Source organism: Macaca thibetana, chromosome 14 (assembly GCF_024542745.1).
Source record: "Macaca thibetana thibetana isolate TM-01 chromosome 14, ASM2454274v1, whole genome shotgun sequence".
NCBI classification, from domain to species: Eukaryota; Metazoa; Chordata; class Mammalia; order Primates; family Cercopithecidae; genus Macaca; species Macaca thibetana.
In genome coordinates this window covers 116,152,442-116,176,741 of record NC_065591.1, presented here as the reverse complement: position 1 = coordinate 116,176,741, position 24,300 = coordinate 116,152,442, and the positions used below count along the sequence as shown (strand labels likewise).

The 24,300-nt window shown below is 38.5% G+C and overlaps 1 protein-coding gene across 2 annotated transcripts in view; it reads right to left on the bottom strand.

Annotated features, from left to right (window-relative positions):
* Positions 1 to 9,433: 9,433 nt before the first annotated feature.
* Positions 9,434 to 24,300, bottom strand: part of SPA17 (sperm autoantigenic protein 17) — a 21,878-nt gene continuing 7,011 nt past the window's right edge. For both annotated transcript variants that reach the window (XM_050755648.1, XM_050755649.1), the window contains exons 3-5: positions 23,278 to 23,348; positions 13,044 to 13,130; positions 9,434 to 9,921 (exon numbers count right to left, since the gene is read on the bottom strand). In XM_050755648.1, coding sequence (XP_050611605.1) covers positions 9,778 to 9,921; positions 13,044 to 13,130; positions 23,278 to 23,348 — 302 coding nt within the window. In that variant the 3' untranslated portion in view covers positions 9,434 to 9,777. The remainder of the gene's footprint in view (positions 9,922 to 13,043; positions 13,131 to 23,277; positions 23,349 to 24,300) is intronic.

Sequence of the window (24,300 nt, the reverse complement as noted above, 5' to 3'; positions counted from 1 at the left end):
TGCCAGCATGGTTGAGTTCTGGCGAGGGCTCTCTTCCTGGTTTGCAGTCGGCCACCTTCTCGTTGTGTGCTCACATGGCCTTTCCTTGGTGCCTGTGTGAGTGGAGGCTGGGTCGGAGGCAAGCTGTCTGGTGTCTCTTCTTATAAGGGCCTACCCTTATAAGGGACTCCACCCTCATTAACCTCATTTAATCGTAATTATCTCCCAAAGTCTGTCTCTAAATACCATCATATTAGGGGTTATAGGACTTCAACATAGGAATTTTGAGAGGAACGCAACTGAATCCATAGCATTACTAGTTGGGGCTTTGGTAATTGTAATTCATTTAGAGAAGAAATGTATGTTTTTTTCTGTTATAGATTAGCCCCTGACAAGCATGTATGCCTATCATTGAATTTTTATACAGGTCACATTAGAGGAAGCAAAGGGTTTAAAAATGTGCAAGTATGCCAGAGATTCGCAACTTAATCAGTCATAGGTCAGGTTTTTTGGGCATAGTTTTGCATAGGTGGTTTACTAGAGAATGCATTCGGGAACAATACCTGTAAGGAAGAGAAGCAGGACAGGATAGATGAGGTTGAACTGCGATAAGGTTGCAATAAAGGTTTAGCCAATCCCTTGGGTGAGAGCTGGGATGGCTCTGCAAAACTGTCTAAATTTGAGGTAAGGGATCAGCCCTGGTACCAGAACACTGACTAGGCATTAGATGGGGGCTGCCCCTAGGGAAGGCACAAATTTAATGCTGAGGGCAGTTCTTAGAATACAGGCAGCTTTAAGTCCTGAAAGAGTGGGGAGAAGGGGGCATATCTGGGTAGCACATTATAGCATTGACTATGTTACCCAAGCAATCTAAAAGCAAGTGGCTCTAAACTCATTATTGGAACAACAGCACTGCAGTAATCATACTTTCCTACCGACTGCTTGTTAAGGGCCCAGGTGAGCATATTTTCTATCATTTCGAGGAATTAATAAACAAGTTTTTCTGATAACTTCCAAAATTGGGTTATTTGGTTTATTAAACTGGACCATACTTCTTAGTAATATAGTTTCAGTGGTGTAAGATGCTACACTTTTTGTCATGAAGTCTTTGCCCAGGCCTATGTCCTGAATGATATTGCCTAGGTTTTCTTCTAGGTTTTTTATGGTTTGGGGTTTTACATTTAAGTCTTTAATCCATCTTAGTTAATTTTTGTATAAGATCCTATACTTTTTGGTCAGAAGCCTTCTGAGATAGGAGTGTGTCTTCAGGGGTAGAATAGTGGCAGATTCTCATACCTTCCCCATTATATCTGACCCCCTTAGGGTTGTAGTTCATACACTTTCTGTGGTAATCTGATGGTCTTGCAGTGTTAATAGTCCTTTGTCAAAGTGTGTGGTGACTCCTGAAATTTTTATTACAATAACATCACTCCCCAGCAGGCTTTAATTTTTTGGCTCTACACAACAGAGGCTGCTTACTTTGAAGCATATTTCATTCATGAAAATAATTTCACACTCTGAAGTATTGTATTCTGCATGTACAACCTCTTCTGATAGCATCACAGGCATAAATAATTGCCAATCCGAGTAGCTATATTTGTTTTATTTATTTTTTTGAGACGGAGTCTCGCTGTGTCACCAGGCTGCGGTACAGTGGTGTGATCTCGGCTCACTGCAACATTTGCCTCTCGGGTTCAAGCAATTCTCCTGCCTTGGCCTCCCGAGTAGCTGGGACTACAGGTGCCCGCCACCACGCCCAGCTAATTTTTGTATTTTTAGTAGAGATGGGGTTTCACCATGTTGGCCAGGATGGCCTCTACCTCTTGACCTTGTGATCTGCCCGCCTTGGCCTCCCGAAGTGCTGGGATTACAGGTGTGAGCCACCACGTCTGGCCTCCGAGTAGCTATATTTGTAAAAAGCACTTCAGATTGGAAATGAGTTTATCAACATCATAAATTGATACAAAATGGATTATATGTTCATTACAGATAGCAGGAAAGGGAAAATAGGAATAAAAGTAGAGTCCTAGTCCTGTTTATAATGCACTCTAGAAATATCCTCAAGCCAAGAAACCTACAGGTAGGGAATTAGTACCTAGTTTCTGTATTACCCCCACCCCCAGGCTGCCCACCCAATAAAACAAGAACATTGGAATAATTTTACAGGGGAAAATCCAAGTTTGAAGATAATATGGCATCTGCTGAAATATTTCCAAATGTTAGAAAGCTCAAGTGGAATACCTAGGAATTCATCTAACCAAGGTCAGAGATCTCTACAAGGAGAACTACAAAACACTGCTGAAAGAAATCAGAGACAAGGCCAGGTGCAGTGGCTCATGCCTGGAATCCCACCACTTCGGGAGGCTGAGGTGGGAGAATCACTTGAGCCCAGAAGTTTGAGACCAACCTAGGCAACATAGGAAGATCCTATCTCTACAAAAATAAAAATAAAAAAATTAGTCAGATGTGGTGGCATGAGCCTGTGGTCCCAGCTACTTGGGAGGATGAGGTGGGAGGATGGCTGCGGTAAGCCATGATAGTGCCACTGTACTCCAACATGGGCAACAGAGAAAGGCCCTGTCTCAAAAGCAAACAAACAAACAAACCCAAACAAAAAACAAATTAACAAGCAAATAATCCAATTTAAAATGGGCAAAGGACATGAACAGACACTTTTCAAAAGATGATGTACAATACAAGCAGCCAATAAACATATGAAAAAAATGTTCAACATCACTAATCATCAGAAAAATGCAAATCAAAACCACAGTGAGATAGATCTCACACTGATTAGAATGGCAATGATTACAAAGTCAAAAAAGAACAGATGCTGGTGAGGCTGAGGAGAAAAGGAAATGCTTATACACTCTTGGTGGGCATGCAAACTAGTTCATCCACTGTGGAAAGCATTTGGATATTTCTCAAAGAACTTAAAACAGGACTACCATTCACTCAGCAATCCCACTACTGGGTATATACCAAAGGAAAAGTATTCATTCCATCAAAAAGACATACAGTCATATATTCAAAACAAAGACATGGAATCAACCTAGATGCCCTTCAACAGTGGATTAGATAAAGAAAATGTGGTACATATATACCATGGAATACTACATAGCCACAAAAAAGAATGCAATAATGTCCTTTGTAGCAAAATGGATGGAGCTGGAGGCCCTTTTCCTGAGCAAATTAACATAAGAACAGAAAACCAAATACTGCACGTTTTCACTTATAAGTGGGAGCTAAACACTGAATACACATAGACATAAAGATGCGGAACAACAGACACTGGAGGCTACTAGACGGGAGGGAAAAAGGGGGGAGTGAGCTGAAAATCAACTATTGCGTACTATGCTTACTACCTGGGTGACAGGATCATTCGTAGACCAAACCTCAGTGTCACACAATATACCCATGTAACAAACCTGCACATGTTCCCCTTAATCTATAATAAAAGTTGAAATTATATAAAAAAGGGAAAGCTCAAGTCGTTTTGAGGTATAGAAACTATTGGGTTAATTTTATTGTGGAATTGGGGAAATTACTGTTTAGTTTGCTTTAGAAGAAAGAAAGTGAATGATGTAATAGTTTAGAGGCAGAATGACAGTGACAATTCAAGACCTTATTGTGGGTTCATCTCGGAATCACAGAGACATTGTTTGACTGAGCTTCATATCACAGTAGAACAGAGAAAAATTCCCTCCAAATTATGCTGGGTTTGTGTCTATTAAAAAGAACTGCTTGATGATGTCGACGGAAGACTCCTTTTCCATAGGTACAGCGTTCATAAGAATGTTTTATGAAAAATTCATGTTGACAAACTCTCACACTTAGCTTCCCACAGAGAAAAATTTTGCATATATTTCTAAAACAGTTCAAGTTCTCTCTTTCTCTCCCTCTCTCATGATTTTTCATACTCTCCTACACCCAAAGCTCTTTCTATACAGCCTATAGTCCTCTGTTCTACCAGCTGAGCTATCAAAGGGTGCACCCAAAGCTCTTTCTTTTGGGAGAGTCTCCTTTTTGCATTGCATGGTTCCAAGAAGCACCATTAGCATTGCAATTTATGTGGCAGGCTACCCAAATTTCCACATTCCCATGTCTTGTTAACTCCTCCTATGCTGTTTCATTTTTCTTCCTTTTATTCTTGATACTTCTCTCATCTTTGGTTTTGATGAATAATTCACAAATGCAGTGTAGTGAGAAGCCAGGTGGTGATTGTGGTGGATATTTGTTATTTGACAACATTCCTCTATTCCTCTATTTCCTATAGGAGACTTCAAATTTCCTCCACTTTCAGGAAAAATATTTTTGGGCAAAACTGACCTACTCCAGGGACAGGTTTTGATAGTCAAATGCATACATTTATTAGCATATTCCTTTCCCCTGGCCTCAATAATCGATTCAAAGATAGATGTATTACCCAATCAAAGCTAATTAGATGGAAGGAGATTTGCTAGGACTCCTTCAACTTCTGTATGAGCCACTAGAGGTGATTCACTCCTTCCCACTGTATGTAAAAAAGGCACTAGGCAGTGAACAGAATAACAAATCTTTATCTTCATGGAGCATAGATTTTACTGACGGAAGCAGGCTGTAAACAAGATATATTAGATGGTATCTAGAACTAAGGAGATACATAACAAGGAGAAAAACAAGTGCTTTTTTTAAAAGCTGTTTTTGGTAGGGGGTGGTTCAGGGAAGGTCTCATTGACTTTTGCTCATTGACTAAAGACGTGAAGGAATGGGGCAATGTTTGGGGAAAAGCATTCCAGGCAGAGGGAATAACATATGCAAAATTCCTGAGACAGTAGCATGACTGGAATGTCTGAGGAAGAGCTCTGAGGCCAGAGTGGCTGGAGCCAAGTGAACAAGTGATATGGGGGTCAGAGGTAACAGGAGGAAAGATCTGCACAGGGTTTTGTAGACTATAAGGAAGAATTTTACTCTGAGTGAAATGAGGAGCCATTGGGGGTTTAAAGCAGAGGAGTGACATGATGTGACTTAAATTATAATAGGATACTCTGGCTGATGTGTTGAAAGGGGAAAAGGGTGTGTGATGGTTCATTTTTTTGTGACAACTTGACTGGTTAAGGGATGCTCAGATAGCTGATAAAATGTTTCTGGAAGAGAGTAGCATTTGAATTGGTAGACTAAGTAAAGAAGGTCTGCCCTCACCAATGTGGGCAGATTGACATTGAGGACCTACGTAGAATGAAAAGGCAGAGGAAGGGTAAATTCTCTTGGGAAGGTGCACCACACTTTTGGCACATGGAGTTGACTGTAGTCAAATTCATAGGAAGTCCACAAAGTTTACAAAAGAACTTTATTGGCAAAAGTACCAGTACCAACTAAAAGGCAGAGGAAGGACAAATTCTCTTTTGGAGCTGGGACATCCATTTTTCTCTGCCCTTGGACACCAGAGGTGCTGGTTCTTGGGCCTTGGGACTTCAGGACTCACACCAGCAGCTCCCCTGGTTCTCAGGGCTTTTGCCTTGGACTGAGAGCTACACCACTGGCTTCCACTGTACTCAGGCCTTCGGACTCAGACTGAATCACACCACTGGCTTCTCTGGTTCTCTGCTTACACACAGTATATTGTGGGCTCTCTAAGCCTCCATAAGTGCATGAGCCAATTCCCATAACAAATTTCTAGTCATATATCTATATATATCCTATCGGCTCTGTTTCTCTGGAAACCCTGAGTAACATGGTGGAAGCTGGGAGAAGAAGGGATAGTGAATGCTCGGCAATTATGATAGAAGTCTTTATATATTGAAATATTGGTGCCAATTTTTCACTCTTAATAGAATTGGAAACAGAGAGAGATAAAGGGGGGCAAATCTTGAAAGAAATTGTGGGTGCACCACACCTTTTGACATGTGGAGGTGACTATAGTCAAATTCATAGGAAGTTCACAAAGTTTAAAAAAGAACTTTATTGACAAAAGTACCAGTGCCAGCTAAAAGAGATTGACATTCTACAAGGTACAAACAGATTATTTGTCTCTAGTTTTCTACAGGCAGAAAGCAGGTTGAAGAACCCATTTATCCACCAAAAAAGGCATATTCTCTAATGTCCTTTGCAAGTGACTAAGGAAGATGAGGGAAAAAGAATGATTCCCTAGAGTGCAGAACCAAGAGCTATGGAAGATAGACGAAGGTCATTCTTAGGGAGTAGAAACAGTGTGTAATCATGAAACATAATTCCCTCCAATAGAGGAACCTGACAAGCATTGTCCAATGAGGTTTCCTAATTGCTATGGACCAGTGGCTGTCACCTGCTTCCATTTCTACCCTTTGTGAATAAGAGTATTTTTTGTGATTATTGTCTCTATTCCATCATTTGTCATATGTGATAAAAGGATACTTGCTCTTTTAATTCACAGGTCTCTATATCAAGAAGGACTATATCTGGACCTGATGTAGATCATGAGATCCTGGACTTCAAAGATGTGATGGAACTTTTAGGGGTTTTGGGATAGGAGTGGGTCTATTTTTACATGTGGTAAATATATAATTATAATCAAGAAAGCAGATTGTGGTAGATTAAATTACTGGTCCCAATTCTTCACTACCCTGTAGTAGCATTATGCACACATGAGCCTTTGCTATGGCTGCATGGTGAACAGTGTACTTCCTCATCCTCCTCACTTTGGGCTTCATTAGATGACTTTCTTTTGTATATGGGATGTCAGTGGAAGTGATATGAGCAAAAGCTTGAAATACTCTTGCATGCTGGGTTTTCCTGCTTGTCTGCTGTGACCAGCACGAAAAAAGCTTGTCCTGGATAACGTCTTTCAGCAGGGGCTCAGAATAGGACACGTGAAGTAGAGGCACTGTGCTGCAGCTGACCCTTGGGCCCACAGCCTGAAGCAGACCTTCCTCTGTCAACCCACAAACGCACAGCTTAGAGCTGACCTGAACCTAACCTTGCGGTTGTAGTCCAGCCTAGCTCAGCTACATTACCACTGACCTACAGACCCAGGAGAAAAGATAATTGTCTTAAACCACTGACTTTGGAATGGGTTGTGCAGCAGTAGTGAGATAATCACTGACCAATATAAGTTATTGCAATAATTCGCAAGGCTATCATGGGAACTAGGACCAAGGTGGTAACAATGGAAGTGGTGAGAAGTAGGCAGATTCTGAGTATCTTTCATGGGTACAGCCCACAGGTTTTGCTGATAGATGGTATATGGGGTGTGAAAGAAAGTGATGCATTAAAGACGAATTCAAGGTTTTTGGCCTGAGCAAATGGAAGAATGGAGCAGCCATTTTTGAATGGAAGAACTTGGGTGTGGGGGAAGTTTCAGATTTGGGGGCAATATCAGGAGTCATTTTTTATATGTTACTTTTGAGATGCCTACAGACATCCAAATAGGGATGTTATGTAGGCAGCTGAATATAGAAGTTCGCAGGTAGAGGAGAGAAAGGTCTGGGAGTAATCATTAAGAAGATTGGATTTTAAAGCTACGAAACTGCAGGAAATCAAGTGAGTGTAGAAATGGGGTCAAAAGACTGAGCCTAAGGGCACATAGCATTTAGTGGTTGGGGAGTTGAAGAGTTACCAGTAAAGGGAATTGAGAAGGAACAGCCAGAGAGACAAGAGGAAAACCAGATAAGTTCTAATAAAGTGTCATTCATACGTGTTGTTCTCGTAATATCACATCCATTGCTCGCCTTTTCCTTTTCCTCCTTCACTACAAGTATCACCACCACTAGATCTGTCTGTCTGTGTGTGTGTGTGTGTGTGTGTATGGAATGCACAGTGTTAGTCACTTTATGTGTGTAACAAGAGAATTTACTGAAAAGGCTAACTCATCTCTTTTTTTTCCTGCTATATACTCACTAGGGAAAAAAAATCCCTTTTTTTCTCTTCTGGTCTCCTCTACAGGTCAGGGAATCTAAGTCTTTGCATAAATTCTGGGTCCTCCCTTGACAATTCTCTAAGCAGGATGGCTCTGTCTGAGAGGGGAAGGTGTTAGAAGCTGGTGCTTTCACTGGAATGGGAGGGACGAACAGCTGGAATCCTGGAGGAGAACTGATTTCTTTTACTCTGTAAGCCTGGAGGAAAGGGGTTAAGGAGGGGAGGAAGGGGGATATTAGAGACTTGTGTTTAGCTAGCATGAAACTCTCTATAGTGGCAGCAAGATTTTGGAAGGAGAAAGGCTGCCTGTATGAGTGGACATTAGAGAATGAATGCCACAACCTTGGAAGCGTTGGTGTGAATCAACTGTGTTTGAGTGGCGATCACTTGGGGGAACCTCTGTTGCAGAGTCTGATAAAGGCTCAGTGCCAGGGAAGGGCAGTGAGGCACCTGAAATAAAACTGCTTTGCAGAAAGAACATGTCTAAGCCTAGGACAAGGATCAAAGTATTTGTAGGAGAGTATTTGTTGTGACAACATATACCTGGTTTTAGAAGCTCCTCAGGACTGAGCCATCCTGGCTTGTTTTTGAGTTTTGGGGGAAGACTGACTTTGTGACTATAAACCAAGAGAGATGTAATCCTGGAACTAAATCATGGGTCATCCACTGTGGTGCAGGCAGGATTGGAACCAGCCAGAGAATCGCCTTAGTCTGCTGGACTATACTACAACATTATGGTAGAAGGCAACAGCATTAACTAAATGGTAAGACTCCACTTTCCACCCTTAGTATTGGGAAGAGAACTGCACCCTTTGGTCTAAGACATGAACTCTCAGTTTCTTCGACAATCAAGGGTGGAGAGGCCTCAAAAAGGAGAGACTGAACTTTCTAAAAATAAGGCGCTGGGGATTTGAATGGTTCATTGAAAACATAAAAGAGATAAAGCCTCTGAGTTTGTGAAACAGGCATTACCATTTGTATACTTAAAAACTTGGGAAGTTTTAACTGAAGAAGTCAGCATGATATGATAGCTTTTGCTTTTTCCAATATGATGTTATTAGTCTTGTTCTGTGTGGTTCTGGAGAGCAAAACAATAAAGAATTGTAAATTGCATGAGTGTAAGAACAAATATTCACTATTAATTCCCAGCACATGAATAGTGCTCAATACATTTTCAATAAATGATTGAATACATCTATGAAAAATGAAAGCCAGTGGGTTAAACTTACAAGGAGGCAGGGTTTCTTTCTTTTCTTTTTTTTTTTTTTGAGATGGAGTCTTGCTCTGTCGCCCAGGCTGGAGTGCAGTGGTGCAATCTCGGTTCACTGCAACCTCCACTTCCCAGGTTCAAGCAATTCTCCTGCCTCAGCCTCCCAAGTAGCTGGGATTACAGGTGTGCGCCACCATGCCTGGCAAATTTTTGTATTTTTAGTAGACATGGGGTTTCACCATGTGGGCCAGGCTGAAGGAGGCAGATTTTTGTCCCAGCTTATCTTTCTAAAAATTCCAAAAGAAAATAGACTATCATTAAGAAGCAGTGAAATTTTTTATCACTAGGAGTGAAACAGGAGCTAAAGAACATTTCTGGGGGATGTGATAGAGAGGATTTATTCATTTGATAATGGTTAAAACACATAACCTCTGAGATCTCTGTAATCTCAGATGCTTTTGTTCTGTAATTCTAAATCCAAGGGTCTCTATAGATAGGCTTGAGACAAGTGTAAACAAACTCATGATCTCAGAGAAATCTTCAAGTGGCATGTTTCAATGGTATGCTTATTAAACAAATGCTCATGACAGATTTTCACAACAGCAACGAATGTTATTTCACAACATCAAATCTTCCTTCCTCAGGAAAAAATGACATTAACAAGAAGGTTGATGGATTTGGATTATTTTTCATGTGTCCTGGAGGTAAAACCAGTGTCCTCACTTGTTTTCCTCTTTTTCCTCATTTTGAAGACTATCTGTTTTCATTTTCTTTACCTCCTCTCTGGCTACGTGTCCCCGGAAGGCAGCTTGGATTTTGACAGCAGCAACCTCTTCTTTTTCCTTATCTTCCTCAGAAGAGTCCTTCATCGAAAGGAGAAAAAGTAAGAGACTCTTTAAACATGCCGTATTTTTGATGCCATAAAAATAATGCAACAAATTTAATCAATTTAGGGATGCAACTATCTGAGAGTTGTTGCTTCCTGAGGGAATTTCATATATTGTCACATTGTATATGTACCAAATAGCAAATGCCAAAATAGCAGACATTTTGTTCGCCTGAGACACAAAAAGGAACTCGGAAGTTTGAACTTCGACATTGTAGAGAGTGAGTTCTTCTTTCTATGAGGACTAGTCCACAAGAGTCTGGAGTATGAAGAATACAGATAGATATTAAAAGACATATCTTTTAATATGTCTCTGCAACGAAAGATCATTGCCAACTTTCTTTCCCCCAAAATAGTGTCTATTTAAGTTTCCTGAGCAATAACATTTTTTTGGGGGTTTGGGGGGACAAGAAAGAATCTTTGAGGCATAGTAAAAATGTTAAGGAGAAAGAATAGTAAATGTTATGTTTCAAAATAATCACAATGATATATAATGAATTAGAATAACTTCTCAATTTCTCAATGATTAGCTAATCATAGTCATACATTTAAAGTGAGGTGCCAAAGAGAAATCCATTTAGTCCAATAATGTCAGTTTTAACATGGTTGGTTGAACTATGGCACATACCCTCTTTTAAAAAAAATTGGGTATAAATTTTTAGCTCTAAATTTACAGACAGTAAAATGCATGAATCTTCAGTGTACAATTGAATATATAGCTTTTAATATATCTTTTAAAATTATAGAAATGACATGTATACACTTTAAAAAACTCAAATGTCACTGGCAGTGATAATTTTCTCCCTCTATCCAAATCCTGCTCCTGGGAGATACCCATTATTATGAGTTGAGTATCTACATCCTTCCAAAATTTCTCTATATGCAAATATATTCATATGGGTATATATATATATGTGCCTTTTTATTTTAAAAATGAGATCATGCTAATCACAGAGTTCTGCAGCTACTTTTTCCATGTAACGATATATCTTGGTTCTCTTTTTCTGTGTTATTAGTCAGTGTATAACTCTGCTCATTCTTTTTTTATGACATCATTATATTATACTGATGTACTTTTATTTAATATTTACTCAATCTCATATTAATGGACCTTTGGGTTGCTCAAGCCTCCTATCCCCCCATTATAAACAATGAGACAAATCTAGCTCTTAAACTTTTAAATGCAAACAGAATGGTACAAAATTCTTCGAGACGACATCCTAATATAGGCAAACAAATACACTCAAGTTTGAAATCAATGAGATCCCTACTCAAACTCAAACTCATGAAAACCTGTGTAAGAGCACCTATGAAAGATGTAAGGAAATAAAACTCCCTTCTTGCTTGACTTCCTGTTACATCTTAATGTTAATCTTCCTGTTATATCTTAATGTTATTTCAGTACAACCTAATAGTAAATAAATAAAATCCATTTAGTCCAATAATGTCAGTTTTAACATGGTTGGTTGAACTTTGGCACATACCCTCTTTTAAAAAAAATTGGTTATAAGTTTGTAGCTATAAATTTACAGACAGTAAAATGCATGAATCTTCAGAGTACAATTGAATATAATTGAATACAATGGAAATTGAATATAATTGAATATAACAGAAAACAATACAATTGAATAACCTGTACATCTTTTTTTTTTTTTTTTTTTTTTGAAACTGAGTCTTGCTCTGTCGCCCAGGCTGGAGCGCAGTGGCCTGATCTCAGCTCACTGCAAGCTCCGCCTCCTGGGTTTATGCCATTCTCCTGCCTCAGCCTCCTGAGTAGCTGGGACTACAGGTGCCCGCCGCCTCGCCCGGCTAGTTTTTTGTATTTTTTAGTAGAGACGGGGTTTCACCAAGTTAGCCAGGATGGTCTCGATCTCCTGACCTCGTGATCTGCCCGTCTCGGCCTCCCAAAGTGCTGGGATTACAGGCTTGAGCCACCGCGCCCGGCCACCTGTAAATCCTATAAGGAAAAGCAATGCATCACTAGGTAGGAAGTAGGGTATTCCTTGAGGGGATATCCATTCTGGCTGCCAGTTCTTGGGCAACTACCTGGGACCTAAGACATAAAAAGGAACTCAGAAGTTTGAACTTCGACGTTGTAGAGAGTGAGTTCTTCTTTCTTATGAGGCCTAGTCCACAAGAGTCTGGAGTATGAAGAATACAGACAATGGTGTACTGGTAAGTGTTTTAACAACTGGCTCTCCAGAAGAAACAAAACCCTGATTTGCAGTGTTTGCCATGGTCTTAATATTCTCACTGTTGCTGACTTCAAGTTATTAAAGTGACATTACCGAACATAGGCCTTTTGGTATGTCCTTTTTTTTTTTTTTTTTTTTTTGAGGAGTCTTGCACTGTTGCCCAGGCTGGAGTGCAGTGGTGTGACCTTGGCTCACTACAACCTCCGCCTCCTGAGTTCACGTCATTCTCCTGCCTCAGCCTCCCAAGTAGCTGGAACTACAGGCGCCCGCCTCCACAGTCGGCTAATTTTTTTGTATTTTTAGTAGAGATGGGGTTTCACCGTGATCTGCCCGCCTTGGCCTCCCAAAGTGCTGGGATTACAGGCGTGAGCCACCGCACCTGGCCTCTGCTATGTCTTGACTGCTTGGATGTAGTACATCAGGCACAAAGGCATTTTTGTAGAGGGTTATGCATGGAAGACAAATAAGCCACATTGTTGTAAAGCCATTATTTTGGCTGTATGTAATTCCCTGTGATTTTTCCTTTTGTTATCTCTGAACATTTGCTATTGTGTAGTGGTGACAGCACCAATTAGTGAAAAATTCCCAAAGTGGAAGATGAATCTGAAGGATCATGACTAGGGCTGTGAGTTCTGTCTGCCCTTCCCCATAGGGAGATTTTTCCATCCATTAACAATCTTGAAAAATAAGATTTAATTTTTAAGGGAAAAATGAGTTTGTGATCATAAGAGGCATGGCTGAAAATGATCTACCAGTTAGTTTATCACTGATGTTAATTATCTGGAAAAGTAAAATCATAATTTTGACAATAAAGATAACAGACATTCATATTTAGAGTTCAATTTTAAATTGGGCAATATCATTCTTTGTAGGAATCCAATAGTACATGAAAAATATTACATACTAAGATGGTGACTGATGTCTCTTCCTCCTTCCCAGATATCTGAGATTCTTCTTGTTTAGGATCACTTTTCTCAGGTGGTTCTTGCTCCTGGACAGGTAGAAGAGAGCCAAATCAGCAATGTTTCCAAAATAACAAAATCTTGTATCAAACTGCTTAGAAGTAATGAAATATTACTTTAAATTACTGAGAAATAGGGGGAATTAAATACTACATGTTTATCTTTTAATAAGGAAAATACATGGAAACAAGAAGAAATAATAAAAGCTCTTAAGGGAATATGTGTAAACAAATATTAAAGACCAAATAATTGGCAAAAATGTTTGATCTATTGCTTTTGGAATGTGTGTACCACTGTTTTATGTTAAAAATAAACCACTGTCCTATACTAAAAGTTGGTAAGATGATGTAATGAATCCTGAACAAAGTATAAAAAAGAGGTTCCAATAGTTTCTAAAATAGGAATAAATGACATTGTCTTCCAGAATGTGACATCAAATTGACTTTTTAGTGACATTTATGGATTAAAACTAGTCAAAGAAGTAACTTTTGCTGTGGAGTTTTGCTTTATGATTTAAATATAAAAGGAGAAACCACCTCTGCCTATTTTGACGTGGCTATTTAAGTCTTCCTCCATTGCTAATTCACACCTATGGAAAGAGCTTCTTTAACCCATAAAACCAAAATTTAAGTATAAGTTAATCAAATAAAGCCTTTAAAATTAAAAAAAGAAACACCCCAAAATTGCTATGTGACGCAAGGATTTTAACATTTTTCAACATTATTCCTTTGATATCGATAAAACATGAACACAACTAAAACATGAGCACAGAGAATCTAGGAACATGGAAATAGACAGAACGCGCCCATATCCGCAGGCACAAATGGATGGAACTTCACTTTCAAACTCGTGTACTAAGTGACAACTCCTTCTTCAGGAAATTCCCCAAATCTACTGGAGAACACCACCAAAACCTGAACTTTGTGAATTCTTTTCAATTCTAATATCTTCTGTGCTTTGTGGCTAATAGTACTACCTCAGTTGTCTAGAGCAGTGTTCTCAAATTTTAATGTACCTACGAATTATTCTGGTGATCTCTTAAAAATGTAACTTCTGATTTGTAGACCTGGAGTGGGGCCCAATACTTTGAATTTCTTCTTTTTCTTTTATATTTGTACACATTTATGGAGTACATGTACAATTTTGTTACATGTGTGGATTGGTGATCAAGTCAGGGCTTTTAGGGTGTCAGTCACCCAAATAATGTACATTTTAGCCTTTAACCAATTTCTCATTATTGTCCCTTCTCCCACCGCTCCTCACTCTTCTGAGTCTCCATTATCTATCATTCCACTGTCTATGCCCATTTAAACACATTTTTTCAGCACCCACTTATGAATGAAAACAAGCACTACATGTCTTTCTGTGCCTGGCTTGTTTCACTTAAGATAATGGCCTCCTGTTTCATCCACGTTGCTAGAAAAGACATGACTTCATTCTTTATTATGGCTGAATTGTATTCCATTGTGTATATATCCCATATTTTCCTTATTCATTCATCCATTGGACAGACACTTAGGTTGATTCCATATCTTTGCTGTTGTGAATGGTGTTGCAAACAACATAAAAATGAAGGTATCTTTTGATGTATTGATTTATTTTCCTTTGGGTAGATATCTAGCACAGAGATTGCTGGACTGAATGGTCATTCTATTTTTAGTTATCTGTGAAATCTCCATACTGCTTTCGTTAGAGGCTGTACTAATTTACATTCCTGACAACAGTGTATAAGAGTTCTCCTTTCTCTGCATCCTTGCCAGTATCTGTTATTGTCTTTTTCATAATAGTCATTCTGAGTGGGGTAAGATAATATCTTACTGTAGTTTTGATTTGTACTTCTCTGATGATTAGTGATTTTGAGCATTTTTAAATATACCTGTTGGACACTGTATGTCTTCTTCTAAAAAAATCTCTATTCATATCCTTTTCCAAGTACTTTTCCTCCCTTCTTCCCTCCCTCCCTCCCTCCTTTCTTTCTCTCTTTCTTTCTTTTTGAGACAGTGCCTCGCTCTGTTGCCCAGGCTGGAGTGCACTACAGCCTTGGCCTGTGGGCTCAAGTGGTCCTCTCACCTTAGCCTCCCAAGTAGCTGGGGCCTACAGGTGCACACCACCACATCTGGCTAATTTTTTGAAGAGATGGGTTTTGACATGTTGGGCATGCTAATGTCAAGCTCCCGGGCTCAAGCAGTCTTCCTGCCTTGCCTCCCAAAGTGCTGGGATTACAGGCATGAACCACCACTCCCAGCCCTTTGCCCACTTTTTAATGGGATTACTTATTTTTTGTTGTTGTTGAATTGTTGGACTCCCTTGTGTATTTTGGATATTAGTCCCTTGTTGGATTAATAGTTTGCAAATATTTTCTCCCATTCAACAGCTTATGTCTTCACTCTGTTGATTATTTCTTTTACTGTGCAGAAGCTTCTTAGTTTAATTAAGTCCCATTTGTCTATTTTTGTTTTTGTTGCCTGTGCTTTTGTGGTCTTAGTCATACATTCTTTGCCTAGACCAATATCCAGAAAAGTTTCCCCTAGGTTTTCTTCTAGTATTTTTATAGTTTTAGGTCTTATGTTTAAGTCTTTAATCCATGATGAGTTGATTTTTGTGTACAATGGGAGATAGGGGTCCAGTTTCATTTTTCTACATATGGCTCTCCAATTTTGCCAGCACTATTTATTGAAGAGGATGATATCCTTTCCACAGTATATGTTCTTATCAGCTTTGCTAAAGATCAGTTGGCTATATGTACATGGCTTTATTTCTGGCTCCTCTCCTCTATTCCGTTGATCTATGTATCTGTTTTGATACCAGTTCTGTGCTGTTTTGGTTACTATAGCCTTGTATTAGGTTGGTGCAAAAGTAATTGGGACTTTTCCACTGAAAGTAATAGCAAAAATGGCAATTACTTTTGCACCAACCTATAATATCATTTGAAGTCAGGTAATGTGATGTTTCCAGTTTTGTTCTTCCTGTTCAGGATTGCTTTGGCTATTTGGACTCTTTTTTGGTTCCATATGAATTTTAGGATTGTTTTTCCCAATTCTGTGAAAAGTGAGTTGGTACTTTGATAGGGATAGCAATGAATCTGTAGATTGTTTTGAGAAGTATGGTCATTTTAAAGTTATTAATTCTTCTGATCCATGAGCCTGTGATGTTTTTCCATTTGTTTGTGTCATCTTCAATTGGTTTCATCAGTGTTCTGTAGTTTTTCTTGTACAGTTTTTTCACCTCCTTGGTTACATTTACTCCTATGTGTTTTTTAAAGGTATTATAAATGGAATTGCCTTCTTGATTCCTTTCTCAGTTAGACTGTTATTAGTGTATGGAAATGCTACTGATTTTTGTGCATTGATTTTGTATCCTGTAATTTTATTGAATTCATTTAACAAATCTAAGAGTTTTATTGTGGAGTCTTTAGATTTTTCTGATATAAGATTATATTGGGATTCAGGCATGGTGGCTCATGTCTGTAATCCCGGCACTTTGGGAGGCCAAGACAGGATGATCGCTTGAGGCCAGGAGTTTGAGACCTGCCTGAATATAGCAAAAGCCCGTTTTTACAAAAGACAAAAACATTATTCAGTGTGGTGGCACATGTTTGTAGTCCTAGCAAATTGGGAGGCTAAGATGGGAGGATCCCTTGAGCCCAGGAGGCCAAGGCTACAGTGAGCTATAATTACACCATGGCACTCCAGCCTGGATGACAGAATGAGACCCCATCTCCGAATATATATACATATATATATCAGCAAACAGAGATATGTGACTTCCTGTTTTCCAGTATGGATGCTTTTAATTTCTTTCCCTTACCTCATTGCTCTGGCTAGGACTTCCAGTACTATGTTGAATAGGAAGGGTGAAAATGGGCATCCTTGTCTTGTTCCTGTTCTTTGGGGGATTGCTTTCAACTTTTTCCCATTTGGTATAATATTAGCTGTGGGATTTTTGTATATGGCATTTATTGTTTTGAGGTATGTTCCTTCTCTGCCTAGTTTGTTGAGGTTTTTTATCATGAAGGGATGTCGGATTTTATCAAATGCTTTTTCTGCATATGGTTTTTGTCTTTCATTTTGTTGATGTGATGTATCACATTTATTGATTTGCATATGTTGAACCATCCTTGCATCCCTGGTTTAAAACTGATTTTATCATGGTGTATTACCTTTTTGATGTGCTGTTGGATTCTGTTTGCTAGTATTCTGTTGAAGATTTTTGAATCTATGTTCATCAGGAATATTTGTCTGTAGTTTTCTGTTTTTGTTGGGTCCTTGTCTCGTTTTGGTATTAGGGTGATACTGGCTTCATAGAATGAGTTAGGAAGAATCCGTTCTTCTCAATTTTTTGGAATAGTTTCAGGAGGCTTGGTATTAGTTCTCCTTTGTATGCACAACTGGGTAGAATTTGGCTGTGAATCCATCCAGTCCTAGGCTTTTTTTTGGTGGTGTTGGGGTGGGGGAGATTTTTATTACTGAATCAATCTTGCTACTTGTTATTAGTCTGTTCAGGTTTTCTATTTCTTCCTGGTTCAATCTTGGTAGGTTGTATATTTCCAGGAAATTATCTATTTCCTCTACGTTTTCTAGTTTGTGAGTGTATAATTGTTCATAATGGTCTCTGATGACCATTTGTATTTCTGTGCTATCAGTTGTAATATCTTCTTTTTCATTTCTGATTTTGTTTATTTGGGTCTTCTCTCTTCTTGGTTAGTCTAGCTAGCCATTTATCAATTTTATTTATCTTTTCAATGAACCAAGTTTTTGTTTTGTTAATCCTTTGTATTGTTATTTTAGTCTCTATTTTATTTAGTTTTGCTCTGATCTTTGTTCTCTCTTCTGCTACTGTTTGGTTTGTTCTTGCTTTTCAAGTTGCTTGAGGTTCATCCTTTGATTATTAATTTGTAATCTTTCTGCATTTTTGATGTAGGCATTTATTGCTATCAACTTCTCTCTTAGCACTACTTTTTCTGTATACCATAGATTTGGATATGTTGTGTTTCCAGTTTTCATTTGTTTTAAACAGTTTTTAAAAATTTCTGTCTTAAGTTTTTTTTTAATCCAATAGACATTCAGAGACATGTTGTTTGATTTCCATGTATTTGTATCATTTCCAAAGTTCCTCTTGGTATTGATTTTTAGTTTAATTCCACTGTGGTCTGACAAGATACTTGATATTATTTTGACTTTTTAAAATTTGTTGAGACTTGTTTTGTGCCCTAACATAATATGGTCAATCTTTGACAATGTTCCATGTGCTGATGAAAAGAATACATATTCTGCAGTTGTTGGGTAGAATGTTCTGTAAATGTCTGTTAGGTCCATTTGCTTAAAGTCAGGTTTCAGTCCAATGCTATTGTATCAATCCATTCTCACAGTGCTATGAAGAAATACCTGAGACTGGGTAATTTATAAAGAAAAGAGGTTTAATTGACTCACAGTTCTGCATGGCTGGGGAGACCTCAGGAAACTTACTATCAAGGCGGAAGGCACCTCTTCAAAGGGTGGCAAGAGAGAGAATGAGAGCAAGGCAAAGAGAGAAAAGCCCCTTATTAAACCACCCCCCAACCCATGATTCCATTACCTCCACAAGATCCCTCCCATGATATATGGGAATTATGAGAACTATAATTCAAGATGAGATTTGGGTGAGGACACAGCCAAAGTATATCATTTGGCCCCTGGCCCCTCCCAAATCTCATGCTCTTACATTTCAAAATAGAATCATGCCTTTCCAACAGTCCCCCAAAGTCTTAACTCATTCCAGCATTAACCCAAAAGTTCAAGTTCAAAGTCTTATTTGAGACAAGGCAAGTTCCTTATGCCTATGAGCTTATAAAATCAAAAGCAAGTTAGTTACTTCCAAGATACAATGGGAGTACAGGCATTGGGTAAATACAGCTGCCCCAAATGGGAGAAATTGGCCAAAACAACGGTGCTACAGGCCCCATGTAGGTCTGAAATCCAACAGGGCAGTCATTAAACCTTAAAGTTCCAAGATGATCTTCTTTGAGTCCATGTCTCATATCCATGGTGTGCTGATGCAAGAGGTGGGCTCCCATGGCCTTGGGAAGCTCCACCCCTGTGGCTTTGCAGGGTAAAGCTCCCTTCTTGGCTGCTTTCATGGGCTGGCATTGAGTGTATGCAGCTTTTCCATGCGCACAGTGCAAGCTGTTGGTGGATCTACCATTCTAGGATCTGGAGGACGGTGGCCCTCTTCTCACAGTTCCACCAGGCAGTGCCCCAATGGGGACTCTGTGTGGGCTCCGATCTCACATTTCCCTTCTGCACTACCCTAGTAGAGGTTCTCCATGGGGGCTCTGAACCTGCTGCAAACTTCTGCCTGGACATCCAGGTGCATCCGCTGCAATCTAGGTGGAGTTTCCCACACTTCAATTCTTGACTTCTGTGGACCCACAGGCTCAACACCACATGTAAGCCACCAAGGCTTGGAGTTTGCACCCTATGAAGCAATGGCCTGAACTGTACATTGGCCCCTTTGAACCAGGGCTGGAGTTGAAGCAGCTGGGACACAGGGCACCATGTCCCGAGGCTACATACAGCAGGGGAGCCCTGGGTCTGGCCCAGGAAACCATTGTTCCCTTCTACACCTCCAGGATTGTGATGGGAGGTTGCTGTGAAGGTCTCTGACATACCCTAGAGACATTTACCCCATTGTCTTGGTGATTAACATTTAGCTTCTCATTACTTATGCAAATTTCTGCAGCCAGCTTGAATTTCTCCCCAGAAAATGGGGTTTGCTTTCTGTTGTGTCATCAGGCTGCAAATTTTCCAAACTTTTATGATCTACTTCCTCTTGAATGCTTTGCTGCTTAGAAATTTCTTCTGCCAGATACCGTAAATTATCTCTCTCAAGTTCAAAGTTCCACAGATCTTTAGGGAAGAGGCAAAATGCTGCCAGTCTCTTTGTATAGTAAGAGTGACCTTTACTCCAGTTTTCAACAAGTTCCTCATCTCCATCTTAGACCACCTTAGCCTAGACTTCGTTGTCCATATCACTATCAGCATTTTGGTCAAAGCTATTCAACAAGCCTTTAGGAAGTTCCAAACTTTCCAACATCTTCCTGTCTTCTGAGCCCTCCAAATGGTTCCAACCTCTGCCTGTTACCCAGTTCCAAAGTTACTTCCACATTTTTGGGTATCTTTATAGCAGTGCCTTACTCTCTGCAGTACCAATTTACTGTATTAGGCTGGGAGCAGTGGTTCATGACTGTAATCCCAGTAATTTGGGAAGCAGAGGTGGATGGATCACTTGAGCCCAGGAGTTTGAGACTAGCCTGGCCAACATGGTGAAAATACAAAATACAAAAATTAGCTGGGCGTGGTGGCACGCACCTGTAATTCCAGGTACTCGGGAGGCTGAGGCAGGACAATCACTTGAACCCAGGAGGTGGGGGTTGCAGTGAGCTGAGATTGTGCCACTGCACTCCAGCCTGGGTGACAGAATGAGACTTTGCCTAAAAAAAAAATCACTATATTAGTCTGTTCTTATGCTGCTATGAAGAAATACCTGAGACTGGGTAATTTATTAAGAAAAGAAGTTTAATTGATTCACAGTTCTGCATGGCTGAGGAGGCCTCAGAAAACTTATAATCATGGTGGAAGGCATCTCTTCATAGGGTGGCAGGAGAGAGAATGAGAGCTGAGCAAAGGGGGGAAAAGCCCCTTATTAAACCATCACCCCCCATGATTCAATTACCTCCCACTGCATCCTTCCCACAACATGTGGGGATTATGGGAACTACAATTCAAGATGAGATTTGGGTGGGGACACAGTCAAATGATATCAGTTACTTTGTTTATTTTCTGTCTAGATAATTTGCCTAATGCTTTCAGTGGGGTGTTGAAGCCTCTCACTATTATTGTATTGTAGTCTACCTCTGTCTTTAGACATAGTAATTTTTTTTTTAATGAATCTGGTTGTTCCAGTGCTGGGTGTATATATATTTACAATTGTTATATTCTCTTACTGAATTGATCCCTTTATCATTATAAAATAAACTTGTTTGTTGTTGTTTTTTACTGTTTTTGACTTAAAGTCTGTTTTACCTAATATAATTATAGCTATTTCTGCTTGCTTTTGGTTTCTGTTGGCATGGAATATCTTTTTCTACCTCTTTACTTTCTGTCAATATGTTTTTACAGGTAAGGTGAGTTTCTTATTAGCAGCATTTAGTTGAATCATTTTGTTTTTTTTTTAAAGAAATCCATTCAGTCAGTCTATAACTTTTATGTTGAACATTTAATCCATATATGTTTAAAGTTATTATTGATATGTAGAGTTTTGTTCCTTTTGTCATATTGTTAATTGCTTTCTGGTTATTTTATACATTATTTGTTTCTTTTTCTCTTACTGTTTGTCACTGTGGATTCGTGGAATTCTGTAGTGGTGCTATTTGATTCATTTCTGTTCCTCCTTTGTGTGATCGCTTTAACAGTGAATTTCATACTTTCATGTGTTTTCATGATGCTAAATGCCATCTTTTTGCTTCCAAGTTTAGGATTTCCTCGAAGACTTCTTGTAGGGTCAGCCTCGTACAGACAAATGCCCTCAGCATTTGCTTGTTTGGGAAATACTTTATTTCTCCTTCATTTATGAAGGCTAATTTTGATGGATATAGAATTCTTGGCTGATGGTTGTTTTCTTCCAGCTCTTTGAATTTTCATCCCATTCTCTCCTGGCCTGTCAGCTTTCTGCTGAGAAGTATGGTTATTAGTCTGATTGGGTTTCCCTCACAGTTGATGAGATGTTTTTCTCTTGCTGTTTTTAGAATTCACTCTTTGACTTTAGATAGTTTGATTCTAATGTGCTGTGGTGAAAACTTTTTTTTTTGCATTGTATTTGTTTGGGGAATCACTGCACCTCCTATATCTAGATGTTTAAATCTCTTGCTAAACTTGCGATGCCTTCATCTATTATTGCATTAAACAGGTTTTCTAAGCCTTCTGATCTTTTTGTCCTTGGGGATACCAATAATTCAAATATTCAGCTGATTTATGTTGTCCCAAATGTCTTAAAGGCTTTGTTTATTCTTTTTTATTTTTGTCTTACTGGATTGTTTCAGACATGTAATCAAGTTCTAAAAATTTTTTTTTCTACCTAGTCTAGTCTATTATTAAAGCTTTTGAATGTATTTTATATTTCCTTCAATAAATTCTTCAATTCCAGAACTTATGTTAGGGTTTTTTTAAAAATAAAAATCTATCCCCTTGTAAAATTTTTCATTCATATCCTGAATTGTTTCACGGAGTTCTTTGTATTGGTTTTCAGATTTATCTTGCACCTCACTGACCATATTTAAAAATCAGTATTTTGACTTCCTTATCTGAGACTTTAAGAATTTCATTCCAGTTACGATCTATTGCTGGAGAATTGTTGTGTTCATTCTGGGGTGTCATATTTCCTTGTTTTTCATGTTTCCTGTGAGACTCTGAATTTCTATCAAGTTTCCAGTTGATGCCAATAATGCTGATACCACACAGCCTTTCTCAACCAGCATTCATTATCTGAACCATGGAACACAGAGAATATTTTGAGTGGCTCTTTTCTCAATTCTCCCAAGGATGGTACCTAACCAGAACCATTCTAGATACAAAGCAGGACACCGATTCCTTACATGCAATTAGTGCCTTTGGTTTAGGCCTTAATTTTTTTGAGGAAACTTGGTTGAGAAAGCTGTCTTTGTAAAGCTGCTGAAGAGAAAGATAGGCTCAGACTCTGAAAAAACTATACCATTACCATCTTTAATTCTAACCAGTCTATTGTATCAATGATATAATATCAATGATAATGAAATAATTGGACTAATAGTGTTTTGGTCTATGAAATATCATCTATTAATTCAGTAATTATTTGTGGAGTACCTGCTATTTAGCACTGTGATGCTGAAAACATTTGAAGAATAAATGATGAAATAATTATTCATAACTTTTAAGCAACTTCTTCCTGGTGTTCATTGTTAAACTTAAGTGAAATATCTGTACATGACTCAGATACTTTAGAAAAATATTCTCATCAAAAAATCCCAGCACAATTAAAAAGATTTAATAAGGTATTTGTGATGCCTCCTCACATAATTCTCACAATTCTGGGGATAGCCTAATAATCACTAGCTGTTGACAGAGAGAAGAAATAGCCAAATCCAATAGCTTCAAAGGACCATACCTCGAATGCATGATTGTTATAGAAGCGGTCTTCTACCTTACTCCCCCATTCTGCTGGATCAAAGTTGGTTTCTAAATAATAAAAATATAGTAACTTCAGATTTACTTGAATTCATTAAGGTAAATGTAGAATTAGTAACACAAATATAAGTTTCTCGTTTCAAATTATAGGTTCTTTACTGACAGTCCAAAATCTTATTGACATTGTACATAGCCTAGCACTGCAGACATTACCCGTGATTATTAAATATATAATAACCAACTGAACATTGGATAAGCCTTTGGGGATATTTAGAAAAGCACTAAAAACATAATTTCTGCCTTCATAGAATTTATAATAAAAAGGGAAAAAGAACAAATGCCAGTACTTAAATATAAATGTAGACACTTAGAACATGTATTAGTAAACACAGAAAAATGTATAAAACTAAATGCTAAGTTGTCAGAAAGTTTGGAAAAGTGAAGGATGGGAGAAATTTTTTTTAATGAAGTATATTATGTAGACAGTTGACATAGACAAGGAGAGGTATTTATTTTTAAATAATTTTTTCTTTAACTTTATGTTATGAAAAATTTCAAAGCTAAAAAGTAGATAACAAACTCCCATAAGCATATTGTCTAGATTCAATGATCAACCCATGATTTATTTTATCTATAACCTTTTCTTCTAATTATTTTTCTGCACTTTCTTCTGATTATTTTTAACCCAACCCCTCCCTTGCATCCTGTTATTTTATCTACAATTATTTATTTCACAATGTATCTCAATATATACTCTCTTAAAATATAACCACAACACCATTATCATACTTCAAAATACTAAAAATATTAACAATTCCCTAATATCCTCAACTATTCAGTCAACTATCCAAATTTCTTCCATTGTCTGTTTATTTGTTGGTTCAAATCAGGACCCTGAAAATGGGCATGCACAACCCTTTGTATGTCTTTTAAATTTCTTTTAAAGGAAGATCCCCCAGTCCCTATTCTTTCCTTGCAATTTATTTGTTGATGAAATTAGGTC